At 37.8% G+C, this 19,089-nt stretch overlaps 1 protein-coding gene across 1 annotated transcript in view; it reads left to right on the top strand.

Moving 5' to 3' along the window:
* Positions 1-19,089, top strand: part of LOC115222333 (PC3-like endoprotease variant B) — a 157,731-nt gene that overhangs the window by 102,857 nt on the left and 35,785 nt on the right. Inside the window, exons 8-9 of the mRNA XM_036511112.1 lie at positions 9,176-9,348; positions 13,872-14,111. Coding sequence (XP_036367005.1) covers positions 9,176-9,348; positions 13,872-14,111 — 413 coding nt within the window. The remainder of the gene's footprint in view (positions 1-9,175; positions 9,349-13,871; positions 14,112-19,089) is intronic.

The following is a 19,089-nucleotide window of genomic DNA, read 5'->3' as shown; positions in this document are numbered from 1 at the left end:
GTGGTTAGTGGCTAGACCTTAGAAGGTCTGGGACCAAAGAATTTTTTTATCTACCTATAAAAGGTATACATAGAAGGGACACTACAAGGGACGAACACTTACATTCTTACAAATGGTTTGGGTTGCGATGAAATGGAAACAAAAAATCGAAAAAATCGGATAAAAGGATGAAATAAAATTATATACAATTAAAAATTTATAAATAATGTTCCGGAATATTTTTTATGGTTAACCCGCTGGTTTTTAAAATTTTCTCCTTTGGTTTTTTTTTTCCTTTTTCCTTCTTTTCGCCTTGACCGGCTATGCTAGCACGACCCCATTCATTCTCAAATTCCTTACTACAGATATCCATCTTTTCCCGAACGTACTTTGCGACAGGCACTTTTTCTCCAGACGGATCTTTCTCGACAGGTGGAAGTTGAAATAGCTTACCAACCCGAATCCGGACATGAAGGGACCAGTCCCAGTCCCTTTCGCTCGTGTCGTCTATACCGTTTCTTTCAGTATGGCTACTTCGCAGAAAAACGATGCCTTCTTTTCCTTGTTGAAGGAAGAAGGCGGTACGATCTTAATCATTGACTTAGTCGAGAGCCGTACTATCTCTGCATCTGACATCAGTTGTTCGACATATGTTATCAACTCTCTCAACTCCTCACAGTGTACGAAGGCGTGCACGACAGTTTCGCTGGCGCGCCCGCACCTCGGACATGTGGGGATGGTGTCAAAACCGTGTCTAGACAACATCTCTCGAACCGGTAAGGCCGATCGGTAGCACAACCAAGCCAAGAATTTCTGGAAGTCATCCAGGTACCTCGGCCGGAATGTCCTTCCGAACAGGTTGGTCAGTTGCTCCTCATCGAAGCTCAGAGTCTCCCCCAGGACATCGTCGGAATTATGCTCTACCAACCCTCTATAAAAATCTGCAGTGGTAACCTCGCTGCCGGTATTGCTCGTCCGAGAGAACAGAGTGAGTGCTTGTCTGCACTCCCTCTGCAATTCTCCCATCCTAGGTCTCCGCTTGATGCATGTACCTAAGTCCCTGAGGGACTTCAGTTGTGGAAAGAGTTGCTTGGCATGCGATGACCACACCTGCTCACCATCTAAGTAGCACCAGAGATGTCTCAGCCTTAGCGCGTACTTGTGCATCATCAGCCAAGGCATCCCCAGCCCACCCTTTAACAGATTTTGGCAGCAGATGGAGCACCTCACGAGTGGCATTTTCTCTTCCCACAAAAAGCGAAAAAGGATCCGTTCCAACTTGGTCAGCCACAAACCGGGGCAAAGCACGACGGTTAGGCGGTAGGTTATCACCGATGCTATAAACACTTGTGCAACCTCAGCCCTTCCTTGCCGAGTTGCAAGCCAACTGATTTCTCCTGCTTAATTTTTGCCCCTGCCACCGCTTCGCATCCTTTGATGCTGTCTTCTACACGAGGTATCTGCTCTTCATCAGACACGGTGATGGTAACATCATCCGCATATGCCGTCGCACTTTTACCGTAATACAAATCACGCGGGTCTGCTCCCATAGTTCCCAACCTCCGCAGCAGCGGCGCAAGAGCCAATACATACCGCAGCGGGGACAGGGGGCAGCCCTGGCGAACCGAACGCTCGATTACGAAGGGGTTCGAGAAGAACCCATTTACCCGGACGACAGATTCGATGTTGCCTCGGAAAGTTGGGCCCAATCCGACCGCCCGGAGGACCGTCGCCAGATACCGATGGTCGACCCTATCGAATACCTTAGACTGGTCTAAATTCACCAGTGCCCCACTTTTGCAAGGAATTTTACCAATCAACTGTATGGTGTAGCGAATGAGGTGAAGGTTGTCATGTATTGTCCTTCCTGGGATGGCACATGTCTGTGCCTCTCCTACCAGGTCGCCCACGACAATCCTCACTCTTTTGGCTTGCACCTTGGTCAAAAGCTTAAACTCTGTGCTTAGCAGAATTATGGGCCGAAAATTATTAATGTTATTCCCCTTGTTAGGGTCCTTCTTGATCAGTGTCACCACTCCTCAGCTTACAGATTTGGGAATTCTCCCATTCTGCTGCCAATTCGCATATAAATAGGACAGTACGTTCCCGAACAAATCTGGCATACTTTTATAAAATTCATAAGGTAGACCATCCAATGCCGGCGACTTGTCCCCGGGGCAATCGGAAAACACCTCTATAACCTCCTCGGCCCTTTACAGTGCTCAGCGTCACGCGTCGAAAGACGCGGGCCGCCGGCCAGAAAATGCCGGAGTGCATCCTCATGGTCTAGCGCCCCGCTCCTCCCGAACAACGTTGCAAAGTTCTTGCGAAAGCCTTGCGCATCTCTTCTTGTCCTTGGATCTCCTGTCCATGCTCGTCTACCACAGACCTTCTCGTAGCCTCCATGCAACGTCGGGTTTCTTCCGAGCGATCCCACCCTGTAACATTGATTCCCTCGCGGCCCAGTGCACGTATTTTAGCCCGGACTCTGCATCCTTCGTGTTTAACATTGAGGTGTCGGTCCAGGGCCGATCTTGCTGCCAACACTTGGGATGCAGAGCCCATACTCAGTGCCTCTTCAAATGCCTTAACTAATTCCCTTTCTACTCTAGTCTGCTCTAGACTTAACTGCTTGCTAAATCTAATCGACTCAAGTCGAATAGCTCATTTTAGGGTACTCCACCACCGGTTGTTAATCACAGAGCCGGTTAGTGACCTCATTACTAACACATTAATCTGGCTACAGTAAGTTTCGCAATCCAATAGGGACTTGTTTAACTTCCAATAGCCAGATCTCTGTCTATGAACCTTATCTATATGCAGCCTACACGTCACTAATTTTTGATCCGTATAGGGTACATAGGTAAACTGCGAACAGCTTAAACTAGACTTATCTCTAGCATTAACTATTATCCTGACTACATAAGACCTGATAGATCCGTAGTTATTAGACCAAATCCACATTGGAACGCTCGGATTATCAAGTCTTTATCGATCTGCCAGCCTAAATCGCTTCAGTAGATCGACGAGGTGTGAGTTACACTTCCTAACATTCGAGCCTACGCTATCCAGGCGTGCATCCAGAATAGCGTTAAAATCACCTAGCAAAACTAGTGTCCTTGATGTCACATGAAAGTTCTCCAGGCGTCGATAAAACTCATCCAGTTTGCGTGGCGTGCCAGGCGCGTAGATGCCAACCAACCTGAAGGCCTTACCTCTGTATGTCAGATCCAGAACGACCGGCTCGCCTTCTAGGTCAACGAAGATCGTACGTGTCTGCAGGGCCAGGCTTTTCCGGAGCAAAACTACAACACCTCTTCTCCCCCGGCTAGGAGAAATGATTTTCTCATAGTCTAGAGAGTTGAGAAGGCCTGCAGCTTGTCTAGCCTGATCTCTGTAGCAACCATAATATCAATTCTGTTTGACCTGAGCTCGTCGAAGCGGCAAGCCTGCTTCTTCTTCGAACCCAGGCCACGGACATTTAAACACGCAATGCATAGCGCAGCCATGTCAAACACGAAAAAAAAGGAAATTCGAGCTTACCTGCTCATTCATCATTCGTGTGGTGGTTGGGTTATTCTCAGTATTTCTAGGACAAGTTCCTCACCTCCTTTCTTTCGTACAAAAATGGTTCAACCGACGGGTTAAATACCTTCGGTAGTTTTTTCAATTCTGCTATTTCTTTTGGGTGCCTGTTTTTGAGTTCGTTGTATAGTTTTCGGGAAATTTTTCCCAACGTCACTGGGCTCATCTTATTGCCATTGACATATAGGGATGACCCTATCCAGGTATTTATTATTTTGTATGCGATTGTCGCAGTATCTTCTCTTTCAGGAATATCGATTGTCACCGACATAAATTAGTTTTCTTTCTTTTCCTTTTCCCTTCAGTTCGGGTTTCTTGATAATTTTGGTTTTGGGACCGCTTCCTGTGTATTGGTGGGCGACTCCATTCTTTTGGTTCTCTTACGTGACACCGTCAGGAAGTCCATATTTTCAGCTGGCGGTGTCACAACTGACTCTGGTTTCTTGGGATTTTTCCCCACTAATGGAGGCGGTCGCGCCACTTCTCCATCTTTCTCCTTAAGGTCATTTTTACTGGTAGAGGCGGTCACTCTCTGTGTAACAGCCTCCTTGGCCAGAAGTGCCGCTTCCTTATTTTTCCCCTTGGGGTCAGTTTTACTAGTGGAGGTGGTCACCTGCTCTGTCACAGTCTCCGTGGCTGGGGGACCGTCTCTTCGTTTTTCTCTTCCTCCTCCTCCTCCTCTGCTTCCTTGTCCTTCATTTTTTGTGGGGCATTTTGACCTCAGGTGCCCTTTTTTCCACAATCAAAGCACCTGGGTCTTCTCCCCTCCTCATGTACTGCCAATACTGATTCCTCTATATGTATCGTCTCGAGTAAACTTTCCAAATCCAGACTTGTTGCTTGTGCTAAGATCTCCAGAGTTTGACCCCACCAATTCTGTGGAGCGTCTCTGGAGATCTGAATGATATTTATTTTGTCCTCTCTCTTGTAGAGGAGTGTGGAAACGATCCATGCCACCTTCACCTCTGTTTTTAATCCTTATCCGGGACGTTCTGCGTCCCAGATATAGAGGCAGTAGCGTGATGCTGCCACATTGCAAGGTTCTAGTTGAGAACTCTCTTGTCTTCTCAATCGACTCGAACCTTGCTTCAATGGTGGCGTACCTTGTACCTCGGGTTAGGTACTTTATTTCGTTCATCACCGACCCGAGACACCTTTCAACTATACTTTCTTCAAAAACTCTAGTCTTTTCTTTTCTACATCATATGATTTGTATATAATTGTCTTTTCTTTTGTCGTGTTCCTTATTTCACTTGGTAGTGTTATTTTGCTTTCACCGTTTTCTTCGGTAAGCATTCCATAGTAAGCCTGAATGTCTTTCTTTTTCAATATAATTGTTTCACGTCCACCAACAGCGGCGGAAAAATTCTTTTTTTTTTTTTCTATTTTGTTCTTCTACAGAAGACATTTTTTTTTAAATATTAAAAAAAGAAAAATATTCAAAATTCCACAATTTTTGTTCCGAAAGGAAACGCGGTTCAAACTTAACTGCAAGCGGTAAACACAATTTATATATCCTTCCCCCTTGGGAGAGGATAACAGTTCTCAATATTAACACAGACAAGAAATTTTAACAACGTTTCCCTTACGAGAAACCAACAAGTACAATGTAACAATTCCTGCAAGCAGGCAACAATTATAACGACTAACCTTCAAGGTAAACACAAGCAAATATATCACGTAAGAATGTGAGCGAACGACAGTCTGGAACCAAAGACCTCGAAAGAGGAAAAGCTGAATTTTTATAAGGAACTGTAGGCTCAAAACAGGGTAGAGAACAGGCTGTCGCACGTGATCGTATTTAGGGCCTGCAACTTGTTATACACTGCAGATGGTGCGACAGAGTAAGAAACTAATTGCACCAATACCAACCAATCAGTGTAGTAGACACAATGGGATCCAAATAGCTGCCAAAAGCTAGCTTTCCCTGCTACGTTCGAATGCACGTATATATAATAAATGGGATAGAGGAATTACAACTGAGTCTACGCTACAGTTGTGGGCTTAATGGTTGAATTACGAATGGTTGTTGGATAACTTCGATTGTTAGATTGGTGATCGCTGGAACTATGGTCCATTGAAGTGTTAAATGATAGAAAATGATTTTTGGCTAATGTCTGGGGTCAAATGAAAAATGGTCGGTTGAATAATGATTTGTAAAATGATGTAAGTTAATTTAAGGAATTTAGAATAAATGATTGTCAGATTAATCCTTGTTGGACTAATTATTGTTAGATTGATGATTGTTGAACAAATGATTGTTCTATTGATAATTGTAAAAGAAATGAGTGTTGGATTAGAGCTTGTTAGACTAATGATTGTTGAAGTGACTATAGTTGGACAGATTATTGGTGCACTGACTATTGCTATGCTAATGATTGTTGGACCCGTGATTGTTGGAATAACTATTGTTGGACTACTGATGGTTTGACAAGCGATCGCTCTACTGTTGGTTGTTGGATTAATGATGGATGGAGCAGTCATTGTTGAATTGATTTTCGTTGGAGTAATAGTTGTTAGACTAATTTTCATTGCGCTAGTCATTGGACTAATGATTTTTATAAAAACTATTGTTAGATTGATAATCGTTGGACTAATGATTGTTGAACTGATAATAATTGTTGGTCAAATGATTGTTAGACTGTTTATTGCTTTTGACAAATGATTGTTGGAGTGATTATTGTTTTTTACTTATGATTATTGGACTAATGGTTATTAGACTCATGATTATTGGACTAATGTTTGTTTGACTAATTGTTGTTCGATGGATGATTGTTGAACTGATGATTGTAGGATTGTTGGACTGATGATCATTGAACTTAACATTTTTGGAGTAGTCTTATTAATCCAACTGCTACTAGACTAATCATTGTTGGATAAATGATTGGGTATCTAATCCATATTGGAACAATGATTGTTAAATTAGTGGTAATCATTTGAATAAAGATGACTGAACTAGTTATTGTTAGAATAAACAATGTAGTAATTATTGAATTAATGAGCGTCCTTGTATTAGATTACACAAGTAATGAGTGTTGATGTGATAATTGTGGGACTAATGATTGCTAAACATATGATTGTTGGAACAATGATGATTGAACTGATACTTGAATGACAGCTGTTTACTGGACTAATGATTGTGCATTTACTGATTGTTGGTCTGATGATTGTTGAACTAGTAAGTGTTGACTAATGATTAGTTAATTAGAGTTTTGTTGGACTGAAGACTGTTAGTTGGATGATTATTATTAGATAATAGGTTGTGCACTAATGATTGCTGAACTAATTATCTTTGGACTAATGATAGGTTTTTATTTTTTTTTTTTTTTTGGTAATTGTAAACTAATTGTTCACCTGGGGATTGTTAAACTAATGAGTGTTGCATCAAGGATTTTAGACTGGATAGGATTTATCTAATGACTGTTACATAATGATTTTGGGTGAATGCAAATTAACTATTGACCAGTGAACTAATAACTATTGTTTGTCAGATGAATGTTAAACTAATGGTTTATGGAATGAATGATAGATTAATGATTGATGAATTAAGGATTTGGGGAATGATGATTATTAGACTAACAACTGTTGGACAGTATGTCACTCTTGTATATAGTTTCAGTACCTTGTCTTTCTACTGTAGAATCTTCTCTATCCTCCACTGTATCATCTGTACCCTCCTCCCTCCACAATCTTCATCTTCCATCAACTATACACTCTCCTTTTCTCTACCCCCAACTCTAAATTCTCTTCTACCCTTATTTTCACTGCATTATCTATTCTTCTACTCTCAACTGTAAAGTCTCCCTCTTTCCTCTGCCCTATAGCATCCCATTCTTCTTCCTTTCGCTATAAAGATACCTTATCTTTTCCCCTCTTCAACACCCACATTCTCTTGCCTCTCCTCACCCACACAACACACTTTCTTTGCTTCTTCCTTCTACTGTATTCACTACCTTTCTTTCCTCTCTTCTTTTATTTCTAATCTTCCTCTCTTTAGACTTCAGCTCATTCCTCACCAATACATTTATTTTATTTTCCACCCGTTCACTCCTGTTTGCTCCCTCCCTATATCCTCTTTACTATGGAACTTCAGCTATTTCATTCACAGTGAAATATTAATGATATTATATAACAATTTTTGCGTTTAGATGTTTAAGCGTTTAAATGGGGCCATTTTACAGAAAACTTCTTACTTAAATGCTACTCTTTAAGTGTAAAAATTTGCTTAGAATTTTATCTTTGAAACCTAACAAATCCTATTTGCTAAATGATTCATAACGAGTAGTCTGACCTTGTTCTTGATACTTCCGGAAGTTTTGATATCTCAAACTTTGAGACCCTCCCACTGTTTATGTAGGGTCATGTCTCACTTGCCTTTCCTGCTTCTTTGATTTTGATGACACTCACAGCTGCAAACCATTTGACAAATACGAGTGGTTTCAAATAAAACGGAAATAGAAAGGAAATTAACTTTCTTTTTATCACGTGGTCAAAGAGTTTTACATTTTTGTTTCCCTGGTCTTTTAAGGAAGGGTGGAGAATATGTGAGCTACAACTTAGGTATTAGGAAATCTAGTTCAAATGTATAGAGTTTCCTTGAAAAAACCAATTTTCCATTCATTAAAATTGCTGATTCAATGAGGACAAAATATATATTAATTTAACCCTTAAAGAGGCTTAAGTTAAAATCTAATCAAGGACATTGCCATAAGTCTTTAACATTATTATAAATGTTACGGTTTGCAATGCATGAAAATAGATTCTGACCTCATTAAATGTTTAAAAAGTTTTCTCATACAACATAAAATATAAATTTGATTAGATTTCTATTCCTATGATAACAGGTCAAAATAAATGGATTGATTGACTAATTGCTGAAATGACTAAGCTGTTTCATTATGTACCATATTTGATAGTATGTTTTCAAAAAATATCTTAAAGAATAATCTCAGTTCCTATATGCAAAATTGGACTTCCCATAAACTTTAATGCACTGAAAACATTTTTTCCTGAATATGTGCAGCTAAAATTGGGGTGCAGCTAATGTGCTAGTACATCTTTTATGCATCACATATGGTATTTATAAATAATTATATTATTATTTTTGTTTAGTCCAGATCAGCTCTGGTCAAGCTAATCTGTGATTGGAAGTGCTTCATCCATTACCATCCCATCTTTCAGGAGAGTTAGTATTTCTAGAACTATGTCATCTGTTATGTCATTCCTTCTTCAGATAGCAGTGTATGATATCAAGAAGATTTAGCTTCTATCTCTTGCATGTCTAGAAAATCCATAGGGCTCTGTGGATGGTGAGCAATGTTTCTATTTTTTTTTTACGATGGTAATCTTTGCTTCTTTGTGGTACTTATTTATGGCTCAGTCATTGAGAGCTAAGTATTTTTCCAAGATCACAGTACAATGATATCAAAGGAATTTTAACCACCAATCCATCATCCATCAGCTGGTCAGCCACACTCTAATAATGTAATCGACGATAACACTAGTCAACTATAACATTAAAATATAAACTTTCAAAGAAAATGAAAATAAAATTAATTTTCTAAAGTAAAATCTAAATGACATTAACTGTTTAAACATTTTATTCATACAGGTATCCGGATGCTTGATGGTATTATCACAGACTTATTGGAGGCAGAAGCTCTGTTATTTAAACCAAACTATATTGACATTTACAGTGCCTCTTGGGGTCCAGTTGATGATGGTATAAGAATGGAAGGTCCAGGCAAATATACAAAATTGGCTCTTCAAATGGGTGTTCAACAGGTGGGTAATTCTAATAATAATATTGGTTTCAAATTTTGGCACAAGGTCAGCAAGTTTGGAGGAGGGGGTAAGTCAATTACATTGACCCCAGTGCTTAACTGGTACTTACGTTATCGACTCCAAAAGGAAGAAAGGCAAAGTTGACCTCAGCTGAACAATTCTAATAATAATATTAATTGGCTCTAAATAGATTATTGGGTTCAAAATCATTAGGTTGTGTGTTCAATTCTCAGGATGGCTGGCATGTGTCTTTGAACAAAGCACTTCATTTCATATTGTTCAAGAGTATAAAAGGGGAACCAATGGTATCTGAGGCCTAACCTGGTGATGGACTAATGTCTCATTCAAGAGAAATCTTTTGCTCTCAGTCATCCAAATGCTTTGAAAATCTGAGTTATCTCTGGCTTCATGAGTTTGTAGGCTCAAGGAAGACCTCAAGCCTAGAAGCTGGTCATTGCCATTTTTTGTACCACATCTAATTCTCTGGAATGGAAAGAACAAGAAATATAGTTTCATAATAAATATGTTATATCCTATAACATATTTATTCTGTTACATGATATAACATATTTATCATGTTATATAGTAAATATAGCATAATATAACATTTATTATATGTTATATTTATTATAATAAAATATGTATAGCATATTTATTATGGTATGTTGTAATAAATATAACACATTTAATGTAACATAATAATGTTAACAAAATTAACATTAATTATGTTAATAATGTTAACATTATTGACATAATGTTAATATGTTAACACTATATTAACATATGAAAATGTTTTGAAAATATTCAGAAGCAAGTCTTCTCAAACATTGTTGGGAGTCTTTGTTTGCTCACATAGAACCAAAGCTATCAGTTAAAAAAATCATCCTTGTCCAAACATAGATTTGTGTTATTCTCAGTAGAAACATTTTGATATCTGCCAACATTTGAGCTTGGTACATCATCACTTCATCTTGTAATTCATTTTTACCTATAAGGAAGAAATGAACAATTTTATCACTTCTCATTGATTCACTGATGTTAGTGAATTCAAATGTAGTCACTGCACTTCAAAAGCTTAGCCTGATCTTCTTCAACAGCATTTTCTATTGGATTAAGTCAGAAGTTTTGTTGAGATGCTGGGTAGGCACAGGCATGGCTGTGTGGTGAAGAAGTTCATGTAAGGAAAAACTGTCCCCGGGAACAAAGTAAGGTCCTGGAGCAGTTGAGTTAGACCTCTGTAGAAGAGGACTCCTCAAAGAGGGGCTGCAAGAGGAAGAAGGTGAACAATAATGGGTTCTTACTGAAGGATCCTAGGGATGAGGAAGGGGAGGCGAATCTCCCGGTCATGGAGGAGATGCACCCTCCCTCAGTTGAAAGGAAAAATAAGAGGAAGTGGAAAAGAAACGGGACATTGCCGGCAGTCGGTGACATAGTACCGGAATGTTCCAGAACTATGTCAGTTGGGGTTGTGCCACCGGCAGGGGAAGAGACACCATTGATGAGAACTGCGCCGCCGATGGTAGAATTAGATATCCCAAGAAATATCACTTGTACCCATGCGACGCCGACACGGCACCTGCTTTGATCTTGAATGAGGTGTGGGGGATGGTGGAGGATATGGACACAAGCGATGTTGAGGAGGAATATGGATAAGAGGTTGAAAAGCCTCAGTGTTATTGAAAGTTCCTTTTGTTATTAAATGTTGCAAACAGTGTAGAGGTTTATTGCCTCATGAACAATATACAAGAGATCAATGTACTTGGGAAAAAATCGATCAGTGGGCGTCGTTTTTTCCCCTATTAATCATCATTTTCATTTTCATTTCATATAACATTATGTCTATGTCCAGCCCGCAGCTTCCTTCGTTTCTCTATGTAAGGCCTTATGGCCAATATAATGAAATGAAGAAGTTCATGTGTGTCAGGTTCAGTCTCACTGCACAGCACCCTGGACAGTTGTTTTTCATTATAGCCCTAGGCTGACCTATGTCTAGAGAGTGAATTCAGTAGGCAGAAATTCTGCTAAAGCTTGTCGTGTGTGTGTGTTTCCCCACACCCACTGCTTGACAACCTGTGTTGGTTTGTTTATGTCCCCATAACTTAGCAGTTCAGTAAACAAGACCAACAAGATAAGTACCAGATTTTGAAAAATATGTGCTGGGACTGATTTAACTAAAACTCTTCAAGGTGTTGCCCCAGCATGGCCACAGTCCAGTGGCTGAAACAAATAAAAAAGATAAATGTACCCTTAATCACATACCATTCCAACAATTATAGCAAATTTTAATACACATTATTGAGTTTATGGTTATTCCCCTGCTTGTCTGGATTTAGATTGAATGCTAACCCATTAAACCAACTTTAACATCAAACTTTAATTCAGTCGATTACTGCTAAGTGTAATCAGGAACACTGTATTGTCTTCCATTCTCCGTCTGGTCTTTTTAGTGTTGGAAGAGAAGAAATTTTTATAACAATTACTTACTTTTATTTATTTTTACTCTTTTACTTGTTTCAGTCATTTGACTGTTGCCATGCTGGAGCACTGACTTGAAGGGTTTTAGTCAAACAAATTGACACCAGGACTTATTTCTTAAGCCTAGTACTTATTCTATCAATCTCTTTTGCCAAACCACTAAGAGATGTAAAAACACCAACACTGGTTGTCAAATGGTGAATGGGGAGGGGGAAACAAACACACACAAAGACACACACATAGATATATACATACATACATACATACATACATACATGCATACATACATACATATATATATATATATATATATATATTTACATATATATGATGGGTTTCTTTCAGTTTCCATCTACCAAATCCACTCACATGGCTTTGGCTGGCCCGAGTCTAGAGTAGAAGATATTTGCCCTAGGTACTATACAGTGGGACTGAACTGGGAACCATGTGGTTGGAAAGGAAGCTTCTTATCACACATTCAGGCCTCCACCAATTTTTTTTTTTTTGTAATTCATCAAGAAAATATTCTCAGAACTGTTTAAGCTTAAAATGAGAACCATATCTTTATAGATGAAACATTCCTTTACTATCTTAATTTCAAGTGTCTTATTCCTGGTTGTGTATGTGATGCCAGATGAGATGTCAACCGAGTAGCTTTATTTCTAAACTAAAAGTAATAATGCTCTTATTCACCATGTCACTGATGTGCATACAATTAATGCTACAACTTTGGGTTATTCAAATGTACTTTTCACTAAACCTTGATGTCAGTACTGGACCTACTGTATATTAAATACTGCTTCTTTGATTTCTTTGTTTTCACTGTAGTTCTCTGGCAATTATGGAAATTTTATTCTATAGTCTTTTTTTTTTTTTGCACTGTGCATGTTTAGCCATTTCTGACATTGATGTATATCCATTTAGGAGTTTTTTTTTTTTTGTTTTGTTCTGTTCTGTTCTGACATAGAAGGGCTTACTAACCTTTCCTTTATAAGAACTTTTGAAAATAGTGGATATTATAGAGGCAATTCTTCTGTTCTAGCCACTCATGGGAAGATTTTATTTTGGTGAGGAATATGCAGAGTGTGGTGTTACTTTTAAACACAGCTCTTTGTGTTACTCTTTTACCCTTTTACTTGTTTCAGTCATTTGTCTGTGGCCATACTGGAGCACCACCATGAAGGGTTTTAGTCAAAGAAATCGAACCCAGGACTTATTCTTTGTAAGCTTAGTACTTACTCTTCCGGTCTCATTTTTGCCAAACCACTAAGTTACAGGGACGTAAACACACCAACACCAGTTGCCATGTGATGGTGGGAGACAAACACAAATACACACACACATGCGCATATGTGTGCATATATATGATGGGCTTTTTTCAGTTTCCATCAACCAAATCCAATCACAAGGTTTTGGTTGGCCCAAGGCTATAATAAAAGACACTTACCTGAGGGCCCACATAGTGGCACTGAATCCGGAACAATGCAGTTGGGATGTAAGCTTCTAACCACGTAGCTATGCATTATAGACATTTTGAATTTACTCAAGTAAATCTTGCAATAAGGTAGTTTAATTTGCCCTATGATGAATATGGTATTTGTTATTCAAGAATACATTTTTTCATGACTCATTACTTCTTCTTCTTCTTCTTCTTTATTCCAGAAATATCTTGGCTGATGTTTTAGACATTTGACAGTTTTGTGTCCCTTTTTTTTTTAGAAATGTATGCATAATGAATTTCCTGATTTTAATAGATTTTAGTGGCTGTTGGTTTTTTTGTTGTTTTTTTTTAATACACTGGTGTTCTGATTCCTGCTTCTGACCTTTTATACAAAAAACAAATGATCTGAAAAATACTCATCCCAACATATAAAAGTTCCTAATTCCAGTCCAGTCAAGTTATATATACTCAACCAAGAGTAAAATATATGATGATCATCAAAACAGATTGTAGATGTAAATATTGTAAACATGCTTTTTATCTAAAAAGTAAATTAATGATCTGAAATATCATTATCTTTGAGTGAATGTTATTATCTTGATTTCAGGGTCGTAATGGACTTGGATCAATCTATATATGGTCTACAGGTAATGGTGGTGCCAGATATGATGATTGCAATGCTGATGGTTATGTTGGTAGTATAGAAACTGTAGCAGTGGGCTCTATATCAGACAACGGCTTAAAACCTGATTTCCTGGAAGAATGTCCATCAATGTTTGTAGTAACACCAACAGGAAATAAACCCTTTAAACCATTCAAAAAAGGAAATAAGGAAAGGATACAAGTTGTAAGTTGCTTTTCATTGTGCATAAAGCTTTCTTTTTCTCTTTTACTACTTTTGCTATGTATAATAGTTTAAATTATTAGGTGTAGTGGTTTATATCGTTTTAAATATATCACAATAAATAATTATAATCTTCTAATTAAATTAAGGAAAGAGAAAATAATAGTTCAATCTTACTAAACAGTTGTAAAGTTTAATTATGTAACATACAGGTGCAAATATGGCTGTGTGGTAAGAAGTTTGCTTCCCAACCACATGGTTCCAGGTTCAGTCCTTACTGCGTGGCACCTAGGGCAAGTGTCTTCTACTACAACCTCAGACCAACCAAAGCCTTGTGAGTGGATTTGGTAGACAGAAACTGGAAGAAGCCCATGACATGTTTGCTTGTGTATCTGTGTTTGTCCTCCACCATCACTTGACAACCGATGTTGGTGTGTTTACATCCCTGTAACTTAGCAGTTAGACAAAAGAGACCGATAGAACAAGTACTAGGCTTACAAAAAATAAGTCCTGGGCTGATTTGTTTGACTAAAGGAGGTGCTCCAGCATGGCTGCAGTCAAATGACTGAAATGAGTAAAAGAGAATATCAGAATGATTTCATATAATTTCTCTGATACTTACATGTACTCCTGATTTGCCTTATATGGTATGTTAGATTTAAAACTTAAACTAAAATAGAAATCAGTAAAAGCCAATAAAAATTTGGTCTTGTGTACAAAGGATCAATGCTGTGCTCACGTACACAAATTTGCACCTTGCAAAAAAACTTGTATTTCACATTGTAACCAGTTGCAAATTTTTGTGTAGAGGAGTGGAGCTCACTGTTATAGACATAAAAGTTTGAGGTACTAATCCTTCTGCAAGAAGATTTGTATTTTCTTACTGGGGATAATACTGTTTAGGAAATATGAAGCAATTAACACTGTTAGATATAAATACTTTGGATAAATGAAATATTGATTAATAATTTTCTCTGAGGATGCCAGTGGGGGTGACATCTCATGCAACATGCCACATGGACACTGAGGATGAGGAAGTGTCTCACAGAGATGGGAACAGACTAGGACACAGCTTGAAAGGTTGCCTAGGATGACCCAAGTAAATACCAAAAACGGTGAATGAAGTGATGTTCTTCAATGGTTCATACCTCCACACCTGACCTGAAAACAAAAAGAAAGAAGAGTTGCATGAAAATTTTGATAGTTTGATCATGCTACACTTTGTAATTGGTTAGCAAGCTGGACATAATATCTTCATATTGTGTTACTTACTGAACTTGATTTATAAAGAATTAGAGATATCAGGTCTTGTTACTTGTGTGATCTAATTAGAATGAAACTTCTTTTGTCTCCTACTTGTAACATTAATTCTTTTGATACCAAAACTCCTGAGACTGCCATTTGTCTTATGTTACAAATTTCAAGTTTTAAAATGAGCGAAACTAAAACCTTCCATGAAGATATCATGTCAATTTATGTTCCAAACACCATCTTAAAAATGACAACCTTATTTTAACAAATTCTTCCATTAATTTGATAATTAATTGAAGCAAAGGCAGAATTTTTTGACAGTAATATGGTAACAAAATTGTTAATGTGCCAAACAGGTCAAGGTCTTCCTAAAAGACTCGTTCCAGTTTGGAAATTGGTAGTTTACATATTAATCTTCATTTTTGCCCTTTCTTGAACATCCATTGTCCACTGAACTATCATTTCTGGTTTATATATCATTAACTGAATAACTAAGAAAATTCATGCTCAATAAAATGTTATTTTTACTGCATTTAAATGCTTTCTGTAATCAATCTTGTCTAAATTAATTATTTTTTTTGTCTATTAAGTTATATTTAAACATATTAAGGACAAATCATAGAATGATATTATAAAATGTACATCCTTATTTTTGTATGAAGTCTTTGTAAGTACTTGTATTTCCAAACCTTGCTTATTAAATTTTCTTCACTAATTTACTTTATCATAATAATCTATCATTTCATACATTTTGCATGAAGCTGGAGGATGAGGGGGAGGAGGAGGAGACAATGACCTTTTGAAACTCTCCCAGACAAGCAGGATTAATGTCATTGATGACCAGCTTTAATTACATAAGTTGTGTGTGTGTGTGGAAGATGTTAAAGAGAATAGTTTTAGGTAGGAAGTATTGGGAAAAGGTTTAGTTCTGAGTTTGGGAACGATCTCCCTTTCCTCTCTGATAGGGATGGTGAATGAAGGAGAAGCAAAAACAATTGGCAGAGGTGGTGCATTGCTCATAAATTTAAAAGAGTAAAAAGTGATAGAAGACAGACAAAAAAAAGCACAACATGGCTGTGAACCAATGATTGTAATGCGTTGATGAATGCATCTCAGACAATCAGTCAATTGGCCTGTTAATAGGGTGTTTTCTAGGATGTTGTGTATGTATCATCAGTACAGTTCAGTTATATAAACAGAAATCTAATGTGCGTCATACAAAAAGCTTTGTAGAGATGATGTAGTATTAGCTATATATTGTATATGTGCGTGGTTGCTATGAAAGAACAACAGAGACAGTAACGCCTACCATGACAGTCTTAGCTGTCATGAGGAAGGGTGTGTAGTGATGTCAGAATATTTCCTAAATATGTGCAATGGTTGAGATTTGTGTTTTGATAAGAACACAAGGTTGTAACAGCCTGTTAGGGTGAGCTTTAGGCTGTATATTGTTCGTGTTTGTCTTTAAAAGGTTAAGTAAGACCGTATCAAATGTACAGGAGTGTGTGTTGTTAGAAATGACAATACAAAGTCAACAATGTTAAAACGAAAGTGGGTGTTGGAAGTAAAATCAAACTCTGAGACACTACGAGGGAGCGATCTGGCAAGAAATGTTTGGTCCAAAAACTTGAGACACACGTGACCCAAGAGTTTTACATATATACATGCACACATGCATACATACATACGTAGATACATATATATATATATATATATGTGCATGTGTATATGTATGTATGTGTGTATATATATATATGTATATACACATGTATGTATATATGTATCTCTCTCTCTCTCTCTCTCTCTCTATATATATATATATATATTATATATATATATATATATATAGATGTATCATACATACGTACATGCATACATACATACATACATACATACATAAAAAGCACCATTTGAGTGTGGCCGCTGCCAGTACCGCCTGACTGGCCCTCGTGCCGGTGGCACATAAAAGCACCCACTACACACTCGGAGTGGTTGGCGTTAAGAAGGGCATCCAGCTGTAGAAACTCTGCCAGATCAGACTGGAGTCTGGTGCAGCCATCTGGTTCACTTGACCTCAGTCAAATCGTCAACCCATGCTAGCATGGAAAGCGGACGTTAAACGATGATGATGATATATATATATATATATATATATGTATATATATATGAGAGAGATAGAGATAATGGAGAAATTATACAAAATGTATAAATAGATGATGAGTAAAGCACTGTCACAGTAGTCATATGCTTGTCTCAAAGCTTAAGCCACGCAAGTGTAAGTTGTTATCCGTAAATTTTTTTCAGGAACTTCGTAGTGGCGGTTGGGATAATAGTATTAATAAAATAGATGTAATGAATAAAATGTTTTATTAGGTACGACACATGTTTCGACCCGTTCTGGGTCTCTTCGGGTACATCAATAAAAAAAAAAGTCTTTACTAGAGATTTTCTGATTCGGTTTTATGTACCGTTATAAGTCCATGAACTTCGAGAATGAGTAAAAAGAAGAGAAAAATTGAAACGCAAAAAATTCAAATGTGAACGTGAAACTTATACATTCTAGTTTAGAAAAATAGCGTAATGAGCCTTCGTTGTTGTAACTATTAAGAGAAAGAAAAGGATGTAGAAGTTGAAGGAGAATGATACTTAGACGAAATTTTTTTGTGTTCATGCTTAGACGCGCGTATACATACACAGATACATATGTAAATGCACATATACATATATATATATATGTATATACACATTATATGTAGAAAAATACAAACTGGGACAAGAACGTAAAACATTTAGAAGACGATACAAAAAACACGGACGGGACATTCGAAGCCTTTAATCTTCAGTCAAGAACCGGATCATCCTCGCAATTTCGGCTGATTAATCTTGAGATCGCTCCGATCCGGCCAGCCCCAAGGAAAAACTAAGCTACGAGCATTAGATTTCTTGGGAAAAGGATCGAATGTATACGAAACAAGGACAGAAAAACGGACGATGCCACTACATACGCACATCCAAGTATATGGGTATATACATACAGCTATGTATGTATATATATATATATATATATATATAGCAGGCTTTCAGTTTTTGTCTACAAATTCCACTCACAAGGCCAGTCTGGGATTATAGCAGAAGACATATGTTCAGGATGCCATGCAGTGGGATTGAATCTGAAACCATTTGGATGGGAAACAAAAACTTCTTACTACACCGCCAGGTCTACGCCTCTGTGTGTGAGCTTGCGTGTGCGTGCCTGTGTTTGTTCGTTCGTTTGTTTGTTTGTGTGTGTCTGTGTGTACATGCGTGAATGTTTGTGTTTAAAGACAATAGGAATTAAGAGGATCGGTACAAGAAAATCACAATTCAACAAATATGGAATTAGTTAAACGCTTCAGTAGAGAAAGACAGAACCTTAACGTTTCAGATGTCAGTGCTTCATCAGAAGAAAAGACAGAGAAAATGATAAGGGAGAATGAGAAAGAGAAATAGTCTGTGTAGTAAAAGAAGTGAGAGGAGAGATATAAGAGGAAGGCGAAGGATTAGAAACCAGACGGCAATCTTGTTCCGTTGGGATAGTTATGAACGGAGAAAGTGTCGACTCGTGTATCAGATAATATCTGTCTATATGTGTATGTGTTTGTTAAAGTATGGCATATGTATGTGTAAGCATGGCTATGTGGTAAGAAGTAATGCTTTTCAACCTTATGGTTCTGAGTTCAGTCCCACTGCA

Source organism: Octopus sinensis, linkage group LG19 (assembly GCF_006345805.1).
Source record: "Octopus sinensis linkage group LG19, ASM634580v1, whole genome shotgun sequence".
NCBI lineage: Eukaryota > Metazoa > Mollusca > Cephalopoda > Octopoda > Octopodidae > Octopus > Octopus sinensis.
This window is presented reverse-complemented; position numbering and strand designations above follow the sequence as displayed.